General features: G+C 45.2%; 6 protein-coding genes across 8 annotated transcripts in view; 4 read left to right on the top strand and 2 right to left on the bottom strand.

The window, feature by feature from the left end:
- Window positions 1–1,406: 1,406 nt before the first annotated feature.
- Window positions 1,407–8,136, bottom strand: adgra1a (adhesion G protein-coupled receptor A1a). The gene is made up of 6 exons (XM_008314906.3): window positions 8,022–8,136; window positions 6,100–6,227; window positions 5,508–5,631; window positions 5,266–5,417; window positions 5,064–5,159; window positions 1,407–4,968 (listed from the first exon to the last, which is right to left on the bottom strand). Exons 1-6 carry the CDS (start codon window positions 8,022–8,024, stop codon window positions 3,537–3,539), a joined length of 1,935 nt encoding a protein of 644 aa, XP_008313128.1. The 5' UTR covers window positions 8,025–8,136; the 3' UTR covers window positions 1,407–3,536.
- An 817-nt stretch (window positions 8,137–8,953) lies between these two features.
- On the top strand, window positions 8,954–14,159 carry cabcoco1 (ciliary associated calcium binding coiled-coil 1). Of its 2 annotated transcripts, none has more exons than XM_025057448.1 (6): window positions 8,954–9,094; window positions 12,314–12,402; window positions 12,476–12,645; window positions 12,814–12,946; window positions 13,020–13,092; window positions 13,170–14,159. In XM_025057448.1, the coding sequence occupies exons 1-6, from the start codon at window positions 9,044–9,046 to the stop codon at window positions 13,359–13,361; spliced, it is 708 nt and encodes a 235-aa protein (XP_024913216.1). In that variant the 5' UTR covers window positions 8,954–9,043; the 3' UTR covers window positions 13,362–14,159. The 2 variants fall into 2 exon arrangements, with proteins under 2 accessions (XP_024913216.1, XP_024913215.1); XM_025057447.1 differs by lacking the exon at window positions 8,954–9,094 and adding an exon at window positions 12,114–12,233.
- Window positions 9,924–11,912, bottom strand: LOC103382200 (tubulin beta chain-like). The gene has a single exon (XM_008314903.3). The coding sequence runs from the start codon at window positions 11,879–11,881 to the stop codon at window positions 10,547–10,549; it is 1,335 nt and encodes a 444-aa protein (XP_008313125.1). The 5' UTR covers window positions 11,882–11,912; the 3' UTR covers window positions 9,924–10,546.
- A 1,547-nt stretch (window positions 14,160–15,706) lies between the features above and the next one.
- Window positions 15,707–19,098, top strand: mettl9 (methyltransferase 9, His-X-His N1-histidine). 2 transcript variants are annotated; one of them, XM_025057450.1, is made up of 6 exons: window positions 15,707–15,836; window positions 16,023–16,181; window positions 16,678–16,868; window positions 16,942–17,151; window positions 17,514–17,698; window positions 18,231–19,098. In XM_025057450.1, the coding sequence occupies exons 1-6, from the start codon at window positions 15,732–15,734 to the stop codon at window positions 18,458–18,460; spliced, it is 1,080 nt and encodes a 359-aa protein (XP_024913218.1). In that variant the 5' UTR covers window positions 15,707–15,731; the 3' UTR covers window positions 18,461–19,098. The 2 variants fall into 2 exon arrangements, with proteins under 2 accessions (XP_024913218.1, XP_008313123.1); XM_008314901.3 differs by having other exon boundaries at window positions 15,724–15,879.
- Window positions 19,099–19,240: 142 nt separating this feature from the next.
- On the top strand, window positions 19,241–22,811 carry kdelr2b (KDEL endoplasmic reticulum protein retention receptor 2b). Its single transcript, XM_008314899.3, has 5 exons — window positions 19,241–19,513; window positions 21,019–21,119; window positions 21,300–21,458; window positions 21,545–21,797; window positions 22,018–22,811. Exons 1-5 carry the CDS (start codon window positions 19,423–19,425, stop codon window positions 22,050–22,052), a joined length of 639 nt encoding a protein of 212 aa, XP_008313121.1. The 5' UTR covers window positions 19,241–19,422; the 3' UTR covers window positions 22,053–22,811.
- A 725-nt stretch (window positions 22,812–23,536) lies between these two features.
- The window catches only part of LOC103382388 (zinc finger protein 665-like), a 4,914-nt gene continuing 1,658 nt past the window's right edge, over window positions 23,537–26,792 (top strand). The window contains exons 1-7 of the mRNA XM_008315181.3: window positions 23,537–23,755; window positions 24,502–24,704; window positions 25,035–25,136; window positions 25,221–25,316; window positions 25,426–25,536; window positions 25,612–25,735; window positions 26,009–26,790. Of these exons, the coding sequence (XP_008313403.1) occupies window positions 23,728–23,755; window positions 24,502–24,704; window positions 25,035–25,136; window positions 25,221–25,316; window positions 25,426–25,536; window positions 25,612–25,735; window positions 26,009–26,790 (1,446 nt within the window). The 5' untranslated portion in view covers window positions 23,537–23,727. The remainder of the gene's footprint in view (window positions 23,756–24,501; window positions 24,705–25,034; window positions 25,137–25,220; window positions 25,317–25,425; window positions 25,537–25,611; window positions 25,736–26,008; window positions 26,791–26,792) is intronic.

Genomic DNA, 26,792 nt, shown 5'->3' on the forward strand with positions numbered 1-26,792 from the left:
GGCCCCTGGAGTATTTTAGTTTGACACCCCTGTTCTAAATGGTTCTACTCCACATCGGTCCCAGTCAAGGGCTCAGAGAAAAGTGTTGTAATCTGTTGGTCAAAGGTCACAGTCCGTTTGAGTCCTGGTCAGCTCTGAATGCTGACCGGATGAAGTGTCATTTGATTGGCTGTTGAATCCGTTTCCTGTTAAGTGCCTCCAACTTCCTGTGTCAGGTGGACACCTGTGTACTGTACTGTACTGTACTGTTCTGTTCTGTTCTGTACTGTCTGACTGAGTGGCCCACTCTCCTCCAATAAATGTACATATGATTCACACGGTGCCTTGATTTGTCTATGTGGGTCTGACCAGTCTGAACAAACCATGAACCTGGTGGCAGATGTTAGTGCAGCTCCTGGTCTGGTGGTCCAGATCCATATTCTGACTTCTGTTCCCTTAGCTAACACTGGCTGAACTAAATATTAGCTAACCCCTTGGCTAAATGAAAAGTGGTAGTTAATTAATATTATATAAGTGAAACGGTTACAGTAACTAGTACTTTCTTATTACTCTGTGGAGAACTGATGGCTTAGGACTTGAGACTTTTACAGAACGCTGGATTCATTTCTGGACCGTCATTCCACAATGCGTCCACATGAGGGCAGCACTCGGCTGTATTGTGCTCCCTTCCTCTCTGATTGTTACTCATCTCTTATTTGTATTTGTTCTTTTGTAGCTTGATGTCACAGTACTGTGGAGGATCAGGATCAGTCTTCAACTGTTTTGATGATGATGATGATGATGATGATAATTTCAGGGCAGGACCGTTGGTCCCAGGCTGCTCATCTTTTCAGTGCCAATGGTTGCTGGTTCCAAACCCAGACAAATGGAGAAAATTGAGGCGCAGGGTAAAAAGAAGTGCCCCAAGAAGCAGCTATAGATTATTCACTGTAGAGTAGGGGGCTGTTCTACCGGACCCTGTGTCTGTGCACTTGTCATGTGACCAGGTGCAGGTCAATAGGTCACTGCACTCAGGTCTTCAGGCTTTCGTCAGTATGTTAAATAGGTCACGTTCATGTCAGGACAAATCTGCCTAATGTTTCTGACTGGTCTGCTGCTGAACTGGTTCAGGCCTGTGGCTGTGTGGGGGAGGGTAGGGGGAGGAGAGGGGATGGGCTGTGAGAGGAGGAGGGAGAAGATGAGCAGTCTTGTTTCTTAGAGATGTACAAACCATCACAGGAGGACATTTAGGACTTCCCAGAGTTCAGTGGATATTGTTTCTGTCTTACAACAAGAAGGTCACTGGTTCAATCCCTGGCTCTAGCTGCTGGTCTTCTGTGTGTGTACAGCAGTGGTGGTCTCATCATGTGACCCCTGTGGTGAACTGGTGAAGGTCATTAGTATTAAAGGAGCCAAATGTCCACGTGTTGGACTGTCTGTCAGTCAAACTTTATTTTCTACAGTGAACTTTTCACACACGTCAAATAATCACATTAAAATAGTCGACACACTTCTATAAAGTTACACTGGACCTGGGGTGAAAAACAGGAAATGAAGTCACCAAACTCTGTGAGGCTTCTTTACTCAGTGAGTACTGCAGTACCTGACCCGTGCAGGTGAATCACAGTAGAGCTTTGTTTATAGTGCATATACAACATCTGCTCTGACTTTGTTGCCTGGTGGTCAGTGTCACCAACAGCAGGACAACAACAGTCGTTGAAGTTGACAACCTCCAACAAGGGAGTGGTGACAGGAAGAGAGAGAGAGGGTGACACTCTGTAGAGCCTCCTGGAACATTGAGGTCCTTGAGGACCTAGTCCAGGCCTTGATTGTCTGTTTCATCACTTTGTGTGTAGAGCATCAGACCATGTGACCACGATGTGTCGCAGGTACAGTGGAAGGACTGGAACTGTTTTAAATGTTCTTGGAGACAGTCAAAGAGTTGTAAAAAGTGGACTACAGAAGTTCTTCATCTAGAGAGTCCAGGGTCAGGGTCAGGGTTGGAGTCCTGGCCTCAGTAGTTACAGATGCAGCGCTCAGAAAATCTCTAGGTATTTTTTTAAGGTTAGAGTTAAAAAATATTTTCATTTTTTTGGTTTGATTGGTCAGTTAGCATTTAGCAGAAAGTGAAGGTTTTTTTACTAACTAACTTCTCTTTGTTGGCCACAGACTTTGACTGGGAGTAAAGTCTGTCTGTGAAGATGTTCAGGTCAGTCTGAAATCCTGAGATGTAGTGACTTTGATGCTACAACATTGAGGGTGTGTGATGTCACTGTCCTCCTCACAGTAGGTAGTTTTCATGCTCTAGCTGCAGGTTTGTGCTTTGACACACACTGTCTTCGTCTTGTCACCCGCTCTGGGTGGACGACGTTAAACATTTGTCATGTTAGTGCAATATTTGTCGTTGGGCAGCTGACGTCCGACACATTTTGGTACAAAACCTTATAACAAAGACAGTAGTGAATGTAAAACTCCACCCATCAAATATTAAAGTGTAAATACAAGGTCATGTTTGAAACACGAACACACCACGGCTGACTGTACCAGTTCATGCACAGCTGCACACAGAAACGCACACATGCTCACGCTACATTAAACCAAGGACGGGATGTAAAAACCATTTCAATGATCTGTGCCAGGTGTAGTACCAACAGGGGCCAACAGGGGTCCTGATAATTCTAGCTGAAATTGTCAGTTTCTTTGGAAACAGGAGGTGGAGTCTAGTACCAGTCCTGAAAACTAGGACATGTTACTGTGTGTATATATATATATATACATATATATATATATATATTTATGTGTGTGTATATATATACACACATGCGTCATCTTCAACACCTATATTCACTGTTTTTATAAACTAGTAAATCTTAAATTCACACTTATAGCTAAAGTGCCAGGATAAGCCAATGTATTTAAAGGTGGATTGAAAGGTGGGATCAGTGTGGGTTTGTCTACAGGGTCCATCTAGGACTTAGGCAAACCGCCGATTTCTAGGTAAATTGCATGAATATGAACTTGGCCGTGCAGGTTTACTCCCCAGACTTTGAAAAAAGTCTTTAGTCTGTTTTTTCTGCTAAAGGGGAAATAGGTGATAACTAGTTTGACTTTCTTTTTTTTAACCTCCTGCAGTGAAAGGTCGTTAGCTTTGGTTCCATCTCGTAAACTAAGACTTGTTCCAGGAAGGTTCTCTGGTTATGGGCGTCACGGTGGTGTGTCAGGCAAGGAATGCTGACTAGAGGTGGATCAACGGTCTTACACGAGTCTGTGTGGTCCAGACTGTAGGAGACTGAGGAGCAGGGCTACCAACCGATACAAGCTATGAAATACTGTAACTGTACAACTGAAGCTTTGGAACAAATAATTTTACAGCTGATTTGTTTCACCTAAAGACTCTTCAGTCATAAAGGGATTTCAGGCCCTGGGGATTCAAGGTCCCACTGGAAGATTCCTCCAAAGATTAGGAGCACATCTAAAGGCAGTGAAAACCATGTACTCCCTGAAGGAGCCACTTGAAGGAGAGCTCCGTTGTGGTACAACCTAGAACCTTTTGAAAACTACACAGAGGTTTCATTCTTCCAAGGACCAGTCCTGATGTTTCTAGAAACATCTAAACCGTAGAAGTTGTCCTCCTGCAGACTCCTGTTTCTGGTGATGGTGTCTCGCAGGCTCACGGCTCCGTGACGTCGAGGAAGAGTGTTTCTTGGGAAGCCTTTCTGCTCCACATCAACAGAGAGGGTGTACTTGTCTTTTGCAGGAGTCTTTGGTGTGCAGCTGTAGGAATCAGGTTCTTGTCGATACTGAGAAGTGTAGGGTTCAAGTTGGTCATAACAACAACCTGGGCTGGAAGAAGGATCTCCTGAACTACACATGCTCCACTGGCAGGTGTGGACTGCATGAGCTGGCAGGTGCAGGCTGTGGCAGGAAGTGATGCGGTCGACCACGTCTGGTGAATGGTTTTGGCAGGAGGGCTTTGAGTCCTGCACGCTGTGGCAGGAAGTCTGCCTCTGCAGGGTGTGGCAGGAACCTGTACTGGTAAAGGGAAGTTTCAGGTCTGGGTGTGGGCTTTTGGACCTTTGAAGACGGTGTACAGGAATGTCCACATGGGGGCTCTGCACACAGCCATCCATACTGACAGAGTTCAAGTGAGTGCGAAAGTCCTGCAGGCATGGGCGAGGACGGCTGAAGGAGTGGGACTTTGCTCTGTCCACGAGGCAGCTCTGCAGAGGCAGGACAGGACGAGGGAGTTCTTCAGGTAGAGGCTGTGGACATGGTGAGGACGTTGGCTCTTTAAGAGGTACGACTGGACTTATCACAGCTACGCAGCACGGACCTGTGCTTGGGGAAGGTGGAGCCACCTTGTGGTAAGAACTCTGCAGAAGCTGTGGAGAGTGCTGTTTTCCTGAGTATGGAGAGCCCAGGTGAGAATGGCTCTGATGGACAACCTGTGTACGACTCTGTCCACCTCCATCCTTATCCTCTGACTTGGACTTGGACTTGGATGGACAACAGGCCCACCAACGGTGCCACACGTCGTCCCGTTTGGCACAGTGCTGGATGAGGAGGAATAATCCTAGACTGACACAAAACGCCCCGTACAGGCAGCTAAAGATCATGTCCAGCAGGGGTCCCTGTGACACCGCCAGGCCTCCTAAAGCCCAGGTAGAAAGGTAGAGGAAAAGAGTGAAGGCTGTGGCCCGGAGCTGAGACTTGAACGATTGCTCATTGGCCAACATGGAAACACCCGCAGCAAACGCTGAACCGTCTCCAACAGGCTCTGACGCTGGTCCAGCCTCTGTGCAGCAGTACTGGTTGGAGTCACAGGACGACAACCGCTGCTCCTCACTCACAACACGCAGCTCGTACTTCCTCTCTGGGTGGCGTTTGAGCTGGATGTAGGTGCTGAGGAAGTACACGGACATCACCAGGACCAGAACAGCCACTGGGCTGTAGAAACCTCCCAGGCTTGGTTCCCACGCCATCCAACAACTGGGACAGATACAAACACAGATGTTGGGGAACGGATTAGCTCAGAACACTGGACACAGAGGTGGGGGTTGGAGTCGGAGCGATGGTCTACTTACTACAGAGTGTTGGCGCTGCTCCCATAGTTGTCCAGACCAAAGGCTGCGGTCACGCCAACAATTATGAGAGGAATTCCATCACTGATGAGATAAAATCTGCAGAACAAGTCACATGGTTACTACTTCTACACCACTATAAAGGCCTCGAAGAACCAGCAGACAGGACCACGCCTTAATTTGACCCTCTGTTTGTAAAGTTCACCTGAGGATGGTTGGTTCACTTCGGGGCTTGGTCGGACCGTTCCTGTTCTGGGCCTGTAGGGCGTCTTTGGACACATCGTGGCAGATGTTCCTGGCAGTGAACATCAGCCACAGCATGCTGGACAGAGAAGAGTAATGGAGAACCACACCCACCTAGACAGATACACAAGAGGGAAGGAAGTAACTTTCTCTGTGTCAACAGCTGAGGACAGAAGTCCAAGGTCCAACCCAGTCAGGACTTACACTCTGACACACCAGTGGAAGGTGGATCTGGTTGATGCCTCCAGCAAAAACTGCGAATGTGAGTCCAGTGTGGAAGAGGAAGTTGAGGAGGATGTGCCAGCCCTTCCTGTTGATGCGGATCACACTGTAATAGAGAGCGTGGTCATGAATAAGTCCATGTTGATGTTGTCAGTTTGAAGATTTTATTTAGTTTAGAAAAAACTTCTGTTTTGAAAGTGTCTGCGTTTGTTTTGAAAAAGGTTTACCAGCTGAATGTCAGGACAGAGTGAGGACAGGCTACGTCTCTGTGGCGTCTTTCTGTTTCTGTCTGTTATACTGGGCTGAGTGGGTGTTTTAGATGTCTGAGGTGGACTGTGCACGGTGCCACAGTCGGTACTGGTTACTGTGTTTGAGGCTAGTCTGAGCCCTGTGGCTCCAGTCCAGTAATAATAATAATAATAATAATTATTATTATTATTATTAAGGTTAGCTTGTTAGCTTGAACATTAGCCTAAGTCAACCTGAACCTTTTTGATGTCGTGTACACGTTGAAGTGAAGGAACGTGTTCATCATACAGCCACAGACGTGACCAGTACTGATCCATTAACCGACCTGTGGTGGACCATGTAGGTGACCATGGAGACCAGAAGACAGAGCAGCATGACTGCAGTGCAGGCGTAAACCACTGGGTGGAGGTAGTTCCCGGGATATGGAAGGAAAGACAAGACTTTCTTCAAATCCTGTAGAAGAAACAGGATATTATCATTACTGTACCAGCAGTCGTCAGGTGGTGGCGCAATCACCTTTCCTCCCTTCCCCCCCTCCCCCCTGCCCCCCCCCCTCCTCCTCTCTCCTCTGACATGTCAGGCCTTTGGCTTTGAGAGACACTGTCACGTCTCTCCCTCTCGTCTCCGTCTCTGCGGGGCTTCAACATCACGTTCCAGTGAACAGGGTCCAGTGGCAGAGCTGACTGATTCACTCCCTGCTGCAGATCCAGAGAAATCAAGTGGAAAACACAGGAACGCAGGCCTGGGCGGCAGCAGCAGCAGCAGCAGCAGCAGCAGCAGCAGCAGCAGCAGCAGAGATCACTGCTCTCCACTTTACTCTGAGTCACATGATCAAGTGAGTACAGTAGATGGAAGTATTACTCTGTGAATACTCTTAAACCAGTAGCAAGTAGCAGAAATTACACGAGTTCTTTTACACTGAAGTGTTGACTTCAAAGTCTGACCGTTTTTGCTCAGTTATTTATTATTTTAAACTGTAACCTTTTATCCTTTGCACTTTTTTGTGCTTATTTTTTGCACATCCTTTGTTGCCAAGATTTTTTTTCCTGTCAATCATGTTTCCTTCAGACTCCTTACCTGCACCCATTTCTTTCTATTGCTATTATTCGTAGCATTCGTTAGCATTAGCATTCATATTGGTTCTATTATTAACCATCTTCTTCAGAGTGGTAAAAACACCATGTGGCCACACAGACCATCTGCACACACTGGCAGCCACGACACCCCCTCCCGCCCCCCCCAACCCTGCAACACACACACACACACCATAACAATAATTATAATAATGATAACAATGCAGTTCTCCCTGTGTTTTCCATTAGAAAAATGACAAATCACGAAGGTAAGAAGAAGAAGGTGTGGGTTCACCAGTGGAGATCTTTGACTGTGGGTTCACTGTGATTCACTTCTCCTTCTCTCTCTCTGTCGCTGTCATCATTTATTCATCAGCTCTCAGCAGAAAAATAAACATACTGCACTTGAAGGTCACATGCACATGAACAGACAGATAAGTGGAATAAAACTGCAACATTCAGACAGTCAGAAAAAAAACAAAATAACAGTGGAGTCAATGGTTCTGACTGTAGGTTCTGACTGTAGGTGAACAATGAGAGACGAATGAAACGGAATGATTTAAAAATGAATCTTTATTGTTGAAACTGAAATAATGTTTTTAATGACAACAACAAAAAATCAACAGAAAGAACAGGGTTGAGACAGACAGTGAGTACTACTAACACTACTACTACAGTGGGTACTACTGTCACCAGTACTACAGCTTCAGCAATGGATACTACCCCTAGTTGTACTAGCACTGCCACCAATAGTACAACACTACCATTACTAGTATTACTACTAACCCTGCCGACACCAGTACTGCTCCTCCCACCATTCCTTTAAAGATAGTACCAACAGTACTAATATGAAAGTACCAGCACCACCAATACTGCAACTTTTACCAATACTGTACAACTGTTACTACTTCTTCAGCCAGTACATGTCCTCTACTTAATCAATTCTATTAGCATTACTAATACTAACAAATACAAATAGTACTGTCTCCCAGTACTACACTACCAATGCCATAAAAACTACAGCACTATCACATATTAGACGTTCTTAAAAACTCTTACATCAGTAGCAATCTGTACTTCAGCATTGAATATTGCACTACTACTAGTACTACTAGTACTACCACTAATAATAATAATAATTATAATATAATAGTAGTAATAATAATAAACTCACCATGAGCTTCCGTGGAGTAAATGCTTCACTTGTGAATCCCTGCTCTTTTCTCTCTCTTACTCGCAGGCGCCCCCTGCTGAAACGCTCTCTACCCTGCACCCTGAGGTTCCATGGATCCGTGGACGTGGTTTTTACTGGGTCTTGTTCTGGTTCAGAGTTCGGTCTGATCGTATGACTGGACGCCGGTTCTGTTCTTGCAGCTGCGTGGCTGCAGAGTCAGCAGTGATGATTCCAACTTCCTCACCTCCTCCTGCTCCTCCTCCTGCTCCAGGAGCTGCAGAGGAGAAACACCACGCTCTACATCTGCTCTCCAGCTGTGGGCGACACGCGTGCGTGGGCGCTGCTCGACTTCACGCACAGTAAGTGATGTGGCTCCTGCGGTGACGACACGAGAGTCGGAGGAGCGGAGGAGGAGGGGAAGGACCGCGCATCATCCATCATCACTGTTCCGAAGCTGCGAGGACGCGCGTCTTCAGCGCGTGCGTGCTCACGTAGAGAACCAGGGAGGAGAGAGAATCAGCTGGGTGGAGGAGGAGGAAGAGGGGGAGGAGGAGGAGGAGATGACGAGTCTGGATGTGATGAGGAGCAAAGAGTGGAAAACACATTAGATCTAATGAGGTTAAAGCAGGAGAGTTGGTCACGACCACACGCCACGAGTGTCCACGGAGAACACGAGGAACTGTTTCTCACGGGGACTCACGGGGTTCCTGGTCCCCTGCTGCCCCCATCACTAAGTTCTAAAGACTTTTTTTTAGACTTCGGCTGTAAAAACGATTTTTTAAATGTAAATCATTGACTCAAACTAACCACTGGAGGCAGCAGTGGAGCAGCGCCCCTTGTGTCAGTTTTCTCTGTGGACTCCGTGTGGGAGGAAGAGTGCTTCACACGCTTCAAGCCCTGTCGGAAAAAAACACAACATAACCGTCATTCCAAGTTAATGAAACTATTAAATTAAACTTCCAACCTTTAAAATATAGGCACTTCCTGGCTGTTGCTATGACAACCACACCACCGACAACAACATGTCTGCTGAGGTGAAACCTCCAAAGGAGGAGAACGACGTCAGTCACAAGGTAATAGACACGAACATTAGATGAGTACGTAGTGGTGTGTGTGTGTGTGTGTGTGTGTGTGTGACGCAGGTCACAGGTTAGTTCACGCTCATCATAAAATGAGTTAATTCAGATGACGTTCTTTTCTCCTCTCGTGTTTTCTGTATCAAACAGGTTTATGTCACAAATGGAAATACTGTGTTATACTGCTTTTATTAAACACCCTCAGTCTCGCGGACTTAAAATACTTAAGTTAATTAATACATAAAACTACAATGGAAAGAACGCTGAGGAAAACCGTACCGTGAGGCACCGGAGGGGGCAGACGTGAGTCCAACAGGTGGTTGTTGCTGTAGTTTGTCTGTTGTCTCACTTTTTAAGCGAAACAACAGAAAAACAACAACGACTGTCATGGTAACAGTAATAATAATCAACATAAGGCCCGCGGTGGTGGAGGACAGACCTGAAAGGAAAGGAAGGAACGTTCTTGAAAGAACAAGACGTAACTTTGAACCTTATTTGTTAAAACGGGATCGTTACGTTATTAGAACCTAGAAAGATTTTCTTTAAATAAAATCCTTTTCAGAAATGAAGCAGCCAACTATGGACTGTATTTAACTTAGTCAAATGTGTTCGTCTGTTCGGGACCGTGTTGTGAACGTTATGACTAATGTCTGAAGAAATCTGATCTGTTTAATAAAACGAAAACAATCCTTATTAACCATTAACAACCAACCAAGTCTGACACTTCAATATCCTTCACTTTATTAAACTTAAAAACAGATATTAGTGTTTTTATTAAACAGATCAGACTTGACCAAATAGCCTGTGTTTGATTAGTGAAATATAATTATTGTCTTTAGGAAACGCTGCGCTAATGTAGAGTTTTTAACAGTTTTATGGAACTACTGCGATAAAATCAGTCAGGTGTAAATGTTCACCGATGATCTTAGTGTGTCTCAGAGTATTTTAGGATATCATTTCTTCAGGTTCAACGAAGTTCCTGGATAAACAACCTACACGGAACTTCCTGGCGCCTGGAACCCAAACGGGTTTTAAGGTTATTAGTTAGTTGGTGACACGACCACATGCCCTGGAAAAGTTCTGTTTCTTTGTGACAAAAACCTGCTTGAAAATGTGAAGAGCTCTCAAATGGAACAGAGCTTAACTCTGATTGGTCAACATGAGCGGTTGTCAGATTACCTGTGGGCTGTTTGGAAGCACTACACTGGATTGGCCTTCATTTTGTCAAACCAACAGACCCAGAACCCCACCCCACCTGTGGTACCGGTTCTACTGGGGGGCTCTGACTGGATGCCTGCGTTTGTCGTCTGACTCTCCACGGCTGTCACTTTCCGGCCGTTGCGTCATTACCTGCTTCAAACGTTACCTTTCCTTGTCCTCCTCTGAGACGTTCATGATGTTCCTCTACTACTTTGTCTTCTTGGTCCATTAAAAGGTCTCCGTCGGCGTCTACCCCTCCTCTTCTTCATCACTGTCATTATCACCGTCGTACTCAATAGTGGCGTCCTGGTACTGCTGGTACTCGGACACCAGGTCGTTCATGTTGCTCTCAGCTTCTGTGAATTCCATCTCGTCCATGCCTTCGCCCATGTACCAGTGGAGGAAGGCCTTCCGACGGAACATGGCGGTGAACTGTTCTGAGATGCGTCGGAACAGTTCCTGAATGGCTGTGGTGTTCCCAATGAAGGTGGAAGACATTTTCAGACCTCGGGGGGGGATGTCACAGACGGCCGTCTTCACGTTGTTGGGGATCCACTCCACAAAGTACCTGCTCATCTTGTTCTGCACGTTGAGCATCTGCTCGTCCACCTCCTTCATGGACATTCGTCCTCGGAAGATGGCTGCCACCGTGAGGTAACGTCCATGTCGTGGGTCACAGGCCGCCATCATGTTCTTGGCATCAAACATTTGGTGGGTGAGTTCGGGAACTGTTAGAGCCCTGTACTGTTGGCTCCCCCTGCTGGTCAGGGGGGCAAATCCTGGCATGAAGAAGTGCAGCCTGGGGAAGGGCACCATGTTGACGGCCAGTTTCCTCAGGTCAGCGTTGAGCTGACCGGGAAAGCGCAGGCAGGTGGTCACACCACTCATGGTGGCCGAGACCAGGTGATTAAGGTCGCCGTAGCACGGTGTGTTGAGTTTGAGCGTGCGGAAGCAGATGTCGTACAGGGCCTCGTTATCGATGCAGAAGGTCTGGTCGGTGTTCTCCACCAGCTGGTGGACGGACAGGGTGGCGTTGTAGGGCTCCACCACCGTGTCTGACACTTTTGGTGAGGGCACTACGCTGAAGGTGGTCATGATCCGGTCGGGATATTCCTCTCGGATTTTACTGATGAGCAGGGTTCCCATACCGGATCCAGTTCCTCCTCCCAGAGAGTGAGTGAGCTGGAAGCCCTGCAGACAGTCACAACCCTCGGCCTCCTTCCTGACCACGTCCAGGACACACTCCACCAGTTCGGCTCCCTCGGTGTAGTGACCTTTGGCCCAGTTATTTCCCGCTCCTGTTTGACCAAAGACAAAGTTGTCTGGTCTGAAGAGCTGGCCCATGGGACCAGACCTCACTGAGTCCATGGTTCCTGGCTCCAGATCTATCAGCACAGCTCGGGGAACATACTTCCCCCCGGCTACCTCGTTGTAGTACACGTTGATCCGTTCCAGCTGCAGCTTGCTGTCCCCGCAGTACGTTCCTGATGCGTCGATGCCGTGTTCGTCACTAATCACCTCCCAGAACTTGGCTCCGATCTGGTTTCCACACTGGCCTGCCTGCATGTGCACGATTTCCCTCATAGTGGTTCAATACTTCAGTCCTCCTGACCACAGAGGAGAAAGACCAGGTCTTCACCGCAGCAGGACTCAAGCCACAGGCTGGCACGAGTGTTTGCTGTAGTCTTTAGTGCTCAGTCTCCAGGTGGGTTTGGTTTCAGGTATTAGTTCAGGTAGAACAAAAAAATCAACTCTACTTTGTCTGTGATTCTGTTGGATCTGTTGACATGTAAATGAAAGATGAAAGGAGTCAAAGATGACATCATGGCTTACTGTGATGTCACTTCCTGTCTGTCTTTACTGTTGTTGCTCCTGTGGTGACTGTTGTCAGTGTAAAATGTCTCGTCAAAAGAAGCAGAAGAAAAAGGAGGTCCAGGTGACGTACATGCTGTGGTCAGTCATTGGTGTCAGGGAGGTCATGTGACCCTGTAATGATCAGTGATGTTCTCTTGGTAGAAAGGAGACTTCCTGCAGTGGCAGTATGACCCCCCACCGCACCGACGCATCACAAAGCTGCTGCCGCGCAGCGTGGAGGAGCAGGAGGAGTGAGTAGCCACATGCTAACCACGGTAGAATAGTGTACGTGTTTTTAATGCGGTGACTGTGTGACACCTACAGTGAGCTGATGAAAATCCTGGACTTCACGAACCACGGCACCTGTATGAAGGAGGACATTCTCCTGGACCTGTACCTCTGTGCCTTCCTCTGGGCCAAAGAGGAGAATTTAACCCCCACCCAGATCTCCTTCATCATGGCTCTGCTGCAGATGCTGCTGGACAACATTCAAGGTTCTACTGCAGAACCCAACTGCTACTGATCTAACTACTGCAGAGCTAGTGCCAACTAACTGACACCAACTGACAGACCTACATGACCTCTGACCTGACCTCTGACCTGTGTAGCTAACTGAATGGCTCCCTGCCTTTCCTCTTGAGTTTTCTGGGTTTTTCTTTCAGAAAAACACTTGAGTCTTGTAGACAACATGGTGGAGTTCGCTAAGGCGTTAGCTGCTGCCTGTCAGACATCAGAGGACGATGGACTTCTGGACGGAGAAGAGGCCAAAGATCTCACCAGCTACGTCACGAACAAGTGCGAGTCTAATGTGAACTATTCTTAGTTAGAACTGTAGGAATACTGAACCGTGTTCTCCCGTGTTCTACAGTGTGTTCCTAAAGTACAGTCTCTTCGAGTTCCTCTTGAACACGGACCAAGCTCAGTTTGTGTGCAGTGAAGAGGTGAGACATCCTGAGAACCTGAGTAGTTCCGTCTTCCCTTCTTCCAACAGTAATGTCTCTGATCGTTCTTTCCTCAGAAAACCATTGAGGTTCTATATTGTCCAGATACTCTCACCCCTCTGGAGGAAGGAATCCCTCTCACTACGTATCAGCAACTTTTGGATGAGACCCAGGAGGAGACCCAGGAGGAGACCCCAGAGACCGACACCGAGGAGGAAACCCAGGACACCGAGACCCAGGAGGAAACCTTGGAGACTGACAGTCAGTGACATGTGGTCCTCAACAGGTCCCAGTCCATTTATGGGATTCGTACAGATTGGGGATTGGCTTGAAAGACTAAGACCGGACCAGGAAAAGATTCAGAGGTGGATTCTTGGACTGGGTGTGGCTGTTGGTTTGACAGTCATAATCAGATGGTCTTTAAATTCACTCTCATTACAGTGTTAAATAAACATGTTTATTAGCAACACGTTGTCTTAATGTTGTCATCTTATACCACCCAGTGGTCACAGTGAGAACAACAGTGTCTTCCTGTCTGGTGTCAGAGGAGGCAGCCTCCTGTGAGCCCACCCCCGTGTGTGCAGGGTTGCTGTGTGATGCCTCTGGTTCCCTCTGTCGACCACAGATGTAATTTCACACTAAGTGTCTGTGAACTTTTTATTTTCTCAGGATGTCTTTAGTAACGATGGTTCTGATTGGTTCACCAGCTTTAGGTTCCGTTTTGACCCGTCTCTCCGTGTTTGTCCATCTGCAGCCTCTCAGTCAGTGATAACCGTCACTACATGTTTTATTAAAGAGGCTTCTGTCACAGCTGAATCTCCAACCACATGAACCATCTATCTCTCCGACTGTTTCTCCCTGCAGCTGGTTTTCAACCAAAGCCTGGGTCGTGTCTAAGGACCAGGTTGAGGAACCTCGGTTAACAGCAGGTTTGTAACTGCGTTGACGTGACTTAAAAACATCGTATCTTCAGTTGACAGAAATACAGGAAAACATGAAGGAAGACAGCCCCTGTACTGACACTCATATACAATATGAAATACAAATAAAACTACAGGAATAGAAGAATGTGTGTGTGTGTGTCTTATAATTGTTATTGTATAGTAGTACTGCTGACGGCTTCAACAATATCATCTGTGCCCCTGGCAGTAGCACAATGAGGTTGAGACGTTACCCGTTTTTCAATCAGTTTTATCATTTAAAAAAAATCGTTTTTTTTATCTAAAGAGTTTTTTATTACTGTACCACCAAGGTAGTCTGGCGGAGGGAAAGGGTTTGATGTGGTTGTTCGGTTTTTGGTCTGATTTGAGACAGGTAAGGTCTCAACCTTTAATCATTTTGCTACTGTTTAAATCTGTGTGGCTAAAGCTAAGTTCGCAACTGCACAGCGTCAATGCTGCGTTTATATCTCTCATGACTGCCATTCGCAGACGGTCGTGCTCATTTATGTTAGTAGAGGGCGACAAAGTGCAAAAATGTTTTAGAAGATTTTTAGCAATGAACAGAGGCAGATTTAAACCTGCGATCTTTCACTCAGAAGACTAACTCTGACCACTAGAACACTACATTAAGTCACTATTATTAACAATAAAATCAGTTAAATGTTACACTTTTGATGAATTTTTGATTCTTTCCTTTATTCTCATTTTATTTTCCACACAACTGGATCCAAAAATCTCTTATATCATTCCTCAGAGACAACACAAATCGTAACAAACAAAATATGGATCCATCTGTTTGCTTAAAGAAATGCTAAAAGTATCATACCTGCGTAAAAAAGTTTAAAAAAATAGTCGTGGATTCATGAAAACATCATCAGTGTGTGTTCTCTCCAGGTTTTCCAGCTTCACAGCGCTGCATGCTGGGATTTGCTCTAGCACCGCTCACCACCCTGAAAAGGTTTAATAATAATAATAATAATAATAATAATAATAATAATAATAATAATAATAATAATAATAATAATAATAATAATAATAATAATAATAATAATACATCATCAACGATGATGTGGCTGTGTTCAGATGTTTCTCTATTTCACCACAAGATGGCGCTGTGGGCCAGTAGGTAGTACAGTTGTGGTAGTGTACACGTCGTCCCATGATTTTAGACCAGAGGTTTCACGGTGTCATAAATGTTAATAATTAATTATTATAACTAACTTCTGCCACGTCACGTTATTGGATATAGTCAATAACCTTACTCTGAATTGTTCTTATTTTTATTGGTCTATTTTCTCTTTCCCCAATTACATTTTGCCACGTATTGAATGTATCCTGTTTTACTGCGTCGTTCCTGCTGCTGTAACTGTGGATTTAACCCAGTGTGGGATCAATTAAGTCGTATTTTATCTTGTCTTTTCTTGTCTTGTAGCGCTGCTGTTAATAACAGTAGGTGAAGGAAACCTACAAAACCTATGAAAGAACAACCCGAGCACCGCGTTAAACCCGCTCTTTGTATTTTTAACAAAAAATAAAGAACTGTTAACCGATCTTCGTGATGACAGCGGTGTTTCATACGCAACTTAATTCGGGCAGTGACAGCTTTTAACTCGATTTCGAACATGCAGCCTCGTACAGCCTGTAACTTCGCTCTAATGAATTTTGTCTAAGTAGAGTTGCCGTTATTAGCTGTCCAAGATGGCGCCCATTTGGCGCATGCGTAAACGGCAGCGACGCGGCTCGGGACAGATGACAAAGGCTGCGAACAGTCACAACAATGGATTAAAAGCCCTAAGATGGAGGGTAAATAGAAGCAGGTTTATTTCACAACCCACCGCACCCTGAGGTTTGTTTGGTTCGAGAAAAAAAACAAATGTCTTGCGTGTTGTTTTATAATTGGACGTTTTTGTCTATATCTACACCTGTTAGCTGCACCCCTGGACACTCAGGACTTTGTTGTTTTCCGTTTTTATCATGTGTCACCTACAGCTAAAAACACTGCTTTTTGTTGCGTGGGTCGTGGGCTACGTGGCTTTTCTGTTGTCGGCCAGGAGGATGTGGAGCGGGAAGTATGCGAGGAGTCCACTCGTCCGGTCGCTCGTTGCCAACATGATGAGCGATAACGATGCGGCCGCTGCAGACACACAGGTAGGACCGAGAGGTGACTGAGTACGTGTGTTTTATACTGCTGGTTAGTTCGGACTAACGTGTCAGAGAGTCCTCGGCAAAATACCAAAGTTTCTTAGAATGGTTAACGTTTTTAAATGGAGTTTAACGTTCTACTAACGTTCAAACCAACACCGTCTTCGGTAATTTGACCTGTTATAGACGGAGTAGACTCTCCTGTTGTGCTGAGCCGGGATCAGTCGGCACATCAACTACTGACATAAAGACTTTAATCAGTAACTTTTGAAACTGACTTTTGTGTTCTGTATTTTAAAAACAAACGAACCCTAACCCTTTACGTAGCTCTAACATACTGAGGTCAATCATAATAAAGTGATGGAGGCAGCGGTGGATCAACAGCTGCTGACCTTTCAAATTAAAAGAGCTCTTCTTCTGTATGGAGGTTGGCCAGAGAGAGTATTTAAGATATTCTAAATCTAAATGTTACTCACTGATGGGACTGTTTTTTGCTCTCCAGTGGTACCGATGCTCTCCAGAACTACTGGGAGATTCTGTGCGACCTCTGTTCATCCAGAGTCACCTGGACTCTGGTACCAAAGCTTTTCTGAAGCATAGTGTGGAAAAGTCCAGCTGGGTGTTAACTCAGCTCTACCACTCCTTTGTCTCCACCGTCCTCAGCCCTGTGGTGTCACGCACCTCCATCAACGGGTCAGTATTTATGACAACACACACACACACAAACCTGTACATCTCCACATTTCTGTGTTTTCTGTGTCTTCAGGTTCCTGGGCCGAGGCTCCATGTTTGTGTTTTCAGTTGAACAGTTCCAACAGCTGCTTGGCATTAACCCAGAGTGGAGAGCAGAGAGACTCCTGGACCTGGGGGCTGGTGATGGAGGGGTCACAGAAGTAATGGGAGGTCATTTCAGAGAGGTCTATACAACCGAGGTCTCCTTGTCCATGAAGTGGCATCTTCAGAAAAGGAACTACAAGTGAGTCGGACAGGAAACAAACCAAATGTCAATCACCAAACAATGTCTTTTACCAAATAAAAGTTCAACCTCTGCCACAAAATAGAGAACAGATAACCATTACTCAGAGACAGCTAACAGTTAGCTGCAATGTAGCTGTAATATCACTGAAAGTAACACCATTCAAAAGAAAATAGCTTTGCCAAAAAAGTACTTGTTTATTAGTATTAGCGTAAGTAAGCTGAAAATGTGGCAAATTAGCTTAAAAGATAGCCTAAATTAGCTAACTGCTAACGAGCTAGCAGGAGAAAACACTGTTACCTTATCAATCCTTAACAGATGTTTGTGTTTGTTTACTTTGCCTCATTGTGTCTGTGTCTCAGAGTTCTGGACATTGACGAGTGGCAGAGAACGGGCTTCCAGTATGACATCATCAGCTGTCTGAACCTTCTGGACCGGTGTGACGATCCTCTGCTGCTGCTGCAGGACATCAGAGACGCACTGGTTCCTCACACTGGGAGACTCATCCTGGCTGCTGTGCTGCCGTTCCAGCCTTATGTGGAAGTGGGTGAGTCTGTGTCCATGTCAGGGCGGTCAGTGCTCCTGTCCTACAGCAGGAAGGTCACTGGTTCAATCCCCCACTGCTGTATGAAGTTCACCTGTTCTGTGTGTGTGTGTGTGTGTGTGCGCGCGTGCGTGTGTGGGAGAGAGAGTGAGTATATAAAAGTACATATGTGAAGAGATGAACGAGTGAACGACTTCCTGCTTACAGTAGAAATGTGTCAACAATAATCTTTGACTAAATTCCATCTGTTGAACAAAGATCTTTTTATTATGTATATTTGTAAACTTTATTACTTTTTAAACCATTGTTTAGTTCATGGCTAACCTTTAGCCATCATCTAATACAAGAACCTGCTACTTCGTGTGTGATACATTTAGGCATTTACAGTCATGTGTGTGACATGTAACAAAATGGCCGTTCCTTCATGATGTGGTACGTGTAGGTTGTGTCAGCTGCAGTAGCCCAGGTGGACCGTTCCCTCTAAGGTCGTGGTGTCGTTGTTGATCTAATCCACTCTTTATTGACCTTTCAACAGGAGGTCAGTGGCAGCGTCCCAAACACCATCTCAGAGTCCAAGGAAAGACGTGGGAGGAGCAGGTCACCCACCTGTCCGAGGAGGTGTTCAGGGGGGCGGGGTTTGAGGTGGAGGCGGTGACGCGGCTGCCGTATCTGTGCGAGGGTGACATGTACAACGACTACTATGTTTTGGACGACGCTGTTTTTGTCCTCAAAGCCTCCATCAACCCTGGAGAGTCAGCAGAGTGAGAAACAGACTGGACAGATGTTCACTCACCAGAGTGATCCATGAATGTCTGCTCAGGTTTTTCTACTTCCGACATGGATTTCTGACAAGAACTGCTGACAAGTTAAAGTCCAAACCTCTAACACAAATCATCTGAGATGGTGTTGAAATCATTTTTATTTGTTTACACTGTTGATGATCTCTGTGACCGACCTTAGGAACAAACATATGGACCAGATGTGATTGAACTCACGTGACTGATGGAATCAGAGCTACTGTGTAAATGGGACATTTTTATTGTGAAACTGTGTCTGTGGTTCAAACAGCAGATACACAGGTAGATTGACAGCAGCAGAGCCATGACAGTATTATTGTTTCATGTTCTAAACGTTCCATACTTCTGCTGTCAAGTGTTACTTTGGTGCTACACTTTAAACAGTATTTGTACCAACAGAAGGTATCTGAGACTAGTTTGGACCTGCTGTGTTTACATGTCGATCACAGCTGCTGTAGTGTACTTCATGAAATGTATTTTAAAGGTTTTTAAATAATTGGAAAAAAGTGCTTCAAAATGTTTGAAAACTGCTGCCGTTACTAATGAAGCAAATATTGTAACTCTGTGACGCAAAGTTTCACTTAAAAAATAAAGAAGTCCATAAAACGTATAGTTTAAATATTAAATTAGAGGGTGGGATTTCCAACATTTGTTTTTGACCACAAATGCATCGCCTGTGTGTAAGACTTGTTATTGGCTGAGGGCCTTAGCGTTGCTTGCTTCTGATTGGTCAACTCTGTGCTCTGCCACTTCCCGGAGCCACGTCGCGCTTCACTCGCCATTTTCACCGTTCCAGAGAAGCCGGGTTCGGTCTGCTTAGCTCTCCTGTGCCGGTGTCACACTTCAGTACCGCGGGTCTGATTAAGAACCGAAGCCGGACCAAGAGCGGATTTTTTACGGACGTGGTGAAGGCCCATAAGAGGAGAGAAGATGAACATCTTTAGGCTCACTGGTGACCTGTCCCACTTGGCAGCCATCATCATTCTGCTGATGAAGATCTGGAAAACCAGGTCCTGTGCCGGTGAGTAATTCAAACAAGTCCGCACACAAATTCTCTGGTGTGCACTGTACATGTTTTCATTTAACCCGAAATGAAAAGAAGCTGCCAGGACTTTGTGTTTTCGTGTTTATGGTCATTAGCTGCCCCAGGCTATCGCTATCCTACTAGTTAGCCCCGCTAGCAGATGCAGCGAGAGGCTCTCGAACTAAAAATATTTTTTAATGATGGCATTTATTACTACATTTACCAAATTGTTATGAAGTAAGATATTTTAAATACCCAACGCGATGTTCTAAAAGTTCAGTTAGCTATAGTTTTGTTTGGCAGCTGTTAGCAGTGTTAGCTTTAACAGAGCAACTGCGGAGAATTGGCTCTAATAAACCCACTGTCCATTCTAAACATTGACTTCGTCACACGGGAGGCTCGACACTTTGATGTCTGACGACCAGCTGAACCAGTTTGGTTCTGTGTGTTTTGCCAGACATGACGTTGTTGACGTGTGTGACGTGGCATCACCTCCACCGTTACCTGTCAGACTCTTGTTTTCCTTGTCGAACCTCCACAGTGACGTATTGATACATTAATCAGATCAGATCGATGCCAGCATGAAATACCGTCTGTCCTGATCTACAGGGCTGCTAATGACACCGTGTGTAGAAACATCAGTAAAACCTCAGACTCGTCTCACTCTGCAGGTTTCTGTGAAGCTGTTTCCTGTTCAGGTCCAGGTGGTTTAACTGCTACTGTGAAGAAAAATAATAACGACATTGTAGTGAACTGTATCGAAATGGTCCAAACATAATAAATAACTGTCTAACTAAATCAGTCTAAAACTCTAGCCCTGGTGCTGGCCAGACGAACACATATCTGTAATTATTAGCTATATAATTAGCTTGTTAGCTCTACAATATCATTAGCATCAAATCACTGCTTTAAGTGAACACTGCTGTTGGTCATGCTTCACTCACTCATTTCAGTTAAAATGATCATTTCAACTACAATCTTGTCCATTCATGTTTAACTCAGTAAAACATCCAGAGTCCAAACTGAGTCAAACTTCAACTTTGGTGGACAAACAGGTCACACACACACTGTCAACGTATTGTGTGTAAAACAGAGTTCTCTGTTTAACTGCTGTGTAGAAGAGATTATTTTTAATCGTCTGTCATTTTGTAGTGACTTTTTCCCCAGAGATTGCAGTTTAAAATTAATTTTCTAAAGTTCAAAGGTCAAAGGTTCAACTCTGTGGTACTGTTAGTGTTGTAAAAGTTCTGTCAGAGGTTAGCTACAGGAAGAGCTCGAGTCAGTTCTGAAGGAGCTTCAGTTCCTTCGTCACCGTGGAACCGAGTCAGAACACTCATACAAGTACTTCGAGTTCACACAGACTCATCAAACAATAACAAATAACAGCAGCCTGGGGTTTGAAGTATGGACAAAATTGTCCTTGGGAAAAGAAAAGAAAAGAAGAATGTTTGAATCTGTGGGATTCCTGAGGAGTAACAGCGCTCTCTGCTGTCTGGTGACAGGTATTTCTGGGAAGAGTCAAGTTTTGTTTGCTCTGGTCTTCACCACTCGGTATCTGGACCTGCTCACGTCCTTCATCTCTCTGTACAACACCACCATGAAGGTCAGAGCACACACACGCACACACACACACAGACATGGTCAAAGCAGACACACCTGTGTTTGCTGAAGGACCAGTTCTGTTTGAACATGATTAGAGACCAGCCCTCCAGGACACTGGTCTTCCTCATCCTCACACCTTTTCTTCCTCTTCCTCCCCCTCCTCCTTATCCTCCTCCCTCAGGTCATCTACATCGGCTGTGCATACGCCACCGTCTACCTGATTTATGTCAAATTCAAGGCCACCTACGATGGAAACCATGACACCTTCAGAGTGGAGTTTCTGGTGGTTCCTGTCGGGGGTCTGGCCTTCCTGGTCAACCATGACTTCTCTCCACTGGAGGTCAGACTTCACTCCTTTACTGTATGTTCCTCTCAGAAAACCTTTGTAAAAATCTCTTCTCCTTGTCTCTTCCCTCTGTCCCTCAGATCCTCTGGACCTTCTCCATCTACCTGGAGTCTGTGGCCATCTTACCTCAGCTCTTCATGATCAGTAAGACAGGAGAAGCGGAGACCATCACCACTCACTATCTGTTCTTCCTGGGCCTGTACCGAGCTCTGTACCTCATCAACTGGATCTGGAGGTTCTACTTTGAGAGCTTCTTCGACATGATCGCCATTGTGGCTGGAGTGGTGCAGACCATCCTCTACTGTGACTTCTTCTACCTGTATGTCACAAAAGGTGAGAGCTGCTGCTGTTCTCTACCACACGACCCACGGGCAGAGGGCAGGACATGAAGACTGTCCTGGTGGGCATGACTGGGTCTCTGGACAGACTTTGGACCAACCTTATAACTTGCTGAAGGAGTTATTAGTTTGTTATCAGTAATCATCTCCACACTGACTCCAGTCCCTGACCAATCGATTTTGAATCAACCTTCTTCTTCCTGTTTCTGTTTCAGTTCTGAAAGGAAAGAAGTTGAGTCTTCCTGCCTAAGCAACCGTGGAGGACGAGAAACGTTCTGGCCAATCAGACGCAGGGCGAGAAAATTGGAGGGGAGGCGGAGTCTGAGTGGACACAAAAGACACCCTGGCTGCGCCTAGCACCAACTGACCACCACCTCCTCGTCCCCTCCCACTCCTCCTCTCCTCCAGAGTAAGATGCCTGAGACAGAGAGCGACCGCAGCATCTGGACTCCACTGCCTCTGGATTTCTGTTTGATGCATCTTACTTTAACTGTTGTTTTTTTTTTATTTCTCTGAATGAAAGAAGGAAAAAGAAAATTTTCTACTTTAACAAAAGGATTAGTTGAGTGTGAGCTGAAGGTACAGACGACCTGTGACCTGATGGGGACGTTACTCACTTTGTACCAATATTGGAAAAGAGAAGTCAAATCTGTTTGTTTGTTTGTTTGAATTCTCACAAAGTTAAAATTCAGTCTCTTTTCCAAAGCCCTCATTTCAACGGGAAGTAGAAAAGGAAACAATGTGAATGTTAATGAACGGCTTGGTGATGAGACGATTGTCCTCAGTTACCAAGGTGACAGTACAACAATGAAGCATCATCACTGTAAATAACTGTTGTTCATGTATAATCACCACACCCCCGCCCTGTCACTCCACTTCAGCAGTTCATCTGAAAACATCAGGAGATGTCATGTGACCTCACACATGGATTCTTTCTTTTCCCTCACACTTTCAGATGTATTTATTTTTTATCTTCCTGGTTTCCAATAAACAAAGAATAATTGAAGAATTTGTTCAGCTGTTGTGTTTTTTTTAACTCTTCACTGACAACAGAACATTGAGCTAATATGATGCAACATGAAAGTGAACTACCTGTCATTGTGACAGCACAACACTGCACACAAACAAATGTGACCTCTGCATTTTACCCATCACCAAAGTGAGCAGGGAGCAGCTCAAGGTTGTAGTGTGTGGGGACAGTACCATGCTCAAGTGGGGGCTTGTGGATTCAAACCTGAAACCTTGCCGACCTAAGTCCACTTCCTTAACCACCAAGCCTCTACTGCCCTCAACCTAAACCACAGATTAAAGTTTGTCCACATACATTTAATCCCTTTGACCTTATTTGATATATTATTGGTTAATCTTTAACTCACCTATATTTTGATGTTTATTTCTTGCCATAAAATAATTGCAAGGAATTTTCTATTAAATTAAACTCATTGTTGTCAACGTGCAGTTCATCATTTGGTTTTTGTTATGTTTTTCTTGAAAAAAAAAGTAACCAAACCACACACACTCACTCACACACACACACACACACACAAACTTTACACTTAACCTTATTTTTCTTGTTTCTTGACTTTTCCGGTACTGTGTGCTCTGTGTTCTGCCCTTTTTATATTCTTTAATATACTAGTGTTACTCGTTCTATTTTATAAAAAATGTAAATTGGTTTAGAGGTGAAAAGCCACTCCAATTGACCCGAGATAGTTGCGCTAAGAAAGATCGGAACAAATAATCCTTACCCTTTGTTGCCGGTCGGACTGTGTTTCCTGACGGAAGTGATGGAAACCTTGACGCACAAAATTCTGCCCCAGTGCAGCTTCACTGTCTAAACTCCCCACTTTTGTTGTGATAGTGCTTTTCTTTCTTTTATCGTTTTTTGGGGGGGTAGGCCGATGTGACGGACGCTTTGTCACAGGATGGACGCAGAATTTGCACATTTACACGGTGAGTGACTCAATTTGTTTGATTCAGGCCGCAGCGCTGCCCGCGCGCGGGAATGGATTCAGATAGATCGTCAAATATAATGTTTAAAAACGTATTCTAAGTATCACGTTTAAACACACAAGCATTCACATCGAACCCCGTGTCTTTTGACTTTAGCTGTAAACAAGGAGCTTTATAAGACGTACGGGTGAAACACGGTCGCAGCTTAAGCTAATGCTTACTTTGAGCTCCGCCATATTGGCTAATGTCTTTGCTAACGTTAGCTTTAGGAAAACAGTCTTTTACAGCATTAAACGACTGGAGACTCGTAAGAATATCCCAACAACGAAAAAATAAAAACATGTCGTATGTCAAGCTTTAAAAGACAACGTTAGAAAATACATCGTTAATATTTACGATGAGTCATTTTCATCCCACAATCCTTTGCCCAAATTAAAGGTCCTTCTGGTTTACATTTAGGTTTTTCCGTCATGTTTTAGTTTAGATCGTATCATCTTTTGTGCTTGATCGTTTGAGACGAAGTTCTGTAACAAATGAAACTATTGTGATCCCACTAGTGAATATGGGTGCTGTTAAATATAGAGTAATCTTCTTCCTCTTATTATTTTCTACCATTGTCATGGTGGAGACTCGTGACTTGAACCTGCTCTGTATTAAATAAATACAACAAAAAGCGAACCGTGAAGGAATGTGTTCATCCAACCTCCAAGTTCCTCCTTTTAAGAAGTCACTTCTCCGTTCTCCAGGCCCTGCTCTTTCACTCTCCACATTGCGACTCTTGGTTCCCCCTATTCGCCTGGTCTCTGCAGCTATATGGCAGACGTTGGAGCTGAAGATCGTGTCCGACTATGGACTGCTGGAGGAGTTTGTTTTCATGGTCACCGAGATTGTTCCTCAGCTCCTCTCTGCGAGGCAGCGGGCGGAACTTATTCTGGGCTTAAGAGCACGGGTGAGAATTTGTTTGGTTCTTCAATCTCAGACACAGTTCTTTTTTTTTATAGTTTGGTGTCTGCCTCGTCAGTACTGTTGAGGTGGGAAGTGTCCAACAACTTGAGTTGACGATACATTTATGAGCTGTTCTAACCTTTTAAACATGAACATGTTTTCACACCACAAATGAAAACCTTCATCATTATTAAGATTTTGCTTTTATGCTTCTTGTTCCGACTATTTCTAAGTTCTAGCTTCTATTTTAAAGATTGAAGTATGAGAGGATAAGGAAAGAGGAGAACCTCCTTCAGACCATGTTTTTATTATGTCCTCTGCTGTTGTCCTGCAGCTCATCCTGGAGCTGTGTCGCACCGAGGACACTGCTGACCTGCAGATCATTCAGCCACATCTGGACCGAATGCAGAGTCTCAGATCTCTGTGGGCGTCTGAGGTCAGTCTGTAACATTTAGGTGATGAACTAATTCCACAGATTCTCTCTGGTTTGTCTTCATCTGTCTCTGACCTGTGATTCCAGACTCATGATCCAGAACAGGAGGAAGCCGACTCTCACTTCATGGGCCTCGTCCAAAACTTACTCCAAGATCCTGAACAGAGAAAAAACTTTTTCCAGGTACCTGTTGCTTGTGTGTTACTGCAGTCGTCATTTAATCTTTCAAAGTAACAAAGTTGAATTATTAACACAGTTGGCTGAATCATTTTACTGTTCTTGGTTTTTCCAGGATGTCTTCCCAGAAGACTTTGGTCCCACATATGACAAAGCCATTCAGACCCTGATGTGGCTTTTTCTGTCTAGGCTTGAGAAGCTGATTCCCTCCCAAACACTCCAGCAGGTGAGTCACTCTCCACAGAGAGCTCAGTGTTTCTGAGGCTCTGAATCCATCAGCATTTTCTTCTTCTTTTGTCAGATTGCCTCATTACTCACCAACTCCTCGTCTGTTCTGAGTGAATGTATGGAAACGTTAACTCAGCCCCAGGAGCTGAAGACTCTGCTGGATTCCTATAAAGACCTGAGTCAGTTGGAAGACCTGGGTGAGTCACTCACAGATCCATGGACTGTCTTCTTTCTCCCTGCTGTAACCAAAAGTCATAATATTAGTAGATTGTGTTCACTGGCCTCGTTCAACAAACTGTGAATGTCGCTTGATCTCAGTTCTATTCTGACAACTTCCTTCATCGTTGTAGAAAAGAACTGACTGTTGTCCTGACTACAGACACTTCCAACCAAATCCTTCCGTGCACTGTAAAGATAAATGTTTATATATTATATGAATTTGAGTTGTATGTTGTTTTTTTTCCCCCCAGAATCCTGCATCGTGGACAGCAGCATCCTCTCGGCTCTCTGTCTCCCTCCCATGGATCGAGTTCTGATTGTCGGCGAACAAACGGAACCTGATGCAGAGAGCGGACTGGTCTACACCGTCTGCTCAGAGATGGAGGTGGAGTCTGAGAACAAGGAAGTGTTCGTGGAAGGAGCCGGGAACTCGGACGTGTGCGAGCAGACACAGTGGTTTGGCATCAGTGAGGACACAAAGACTGAAGTGGTCGCAGCCAGTGGGAGTGAGCTAGCCGAGGGTCAACCTGAAGGCCAGATCGGAACACTGATGATAGGGGAGGACGGTCAGGTGACAGTGCTGGATAAGGTGGAGAAAAAGCCAGGCAGGCGTGGGAGGAAGAAGAAGTGCCCTGAGAACGAAGGTTCAGGCAGAACCAAGAAGGAAGATGATCCAGATTTTGAAGTTGTGTGGCAAAGACCGGTACGGAAGAACCGGGGACTGAAGATGAAAGGTTACCTGTCACAGTGGAGGAAAACCACACGGACGCCTAGCACTGGTTCCTCCAGTGGATCCCAAACGTCAGACCAAAGCAGCGACCTGGACGAGAGAACGTGCAAAGTGTGCGGCCTGGTGGTGAGACAAGCCAAGTACCTGGACCGACACATGGTCCGACATTCGCAGGACCTTCCCGTGTCCTGTCCCGCTTGTGCCAGGGTTTTTAAAAGTCTCCGTTGTCTGCAGCAGCACAGATGTTCAGCTCAGTCCACGAAGAAGAAGCCTGGCAGAAAACCAAAGGTGAAAGAGTCCGAGGT

The sequence above is a fragment of the Cynoglossus semilaevis genome, chromosome 8 (genome assembly GCF_000523025.1).
Source record: "Cynoglossus semilaevis isolate Cse_v1.0 chromosome 8, Cse_v1.0, whole genome shotgun sequence".
NCBI lineage: Eukaryota > Metazoa > Chordata > Actinopteri > Pleuronectiformes > Cynoglossidae > Cynoglossus > Cynoglossus semilaevis.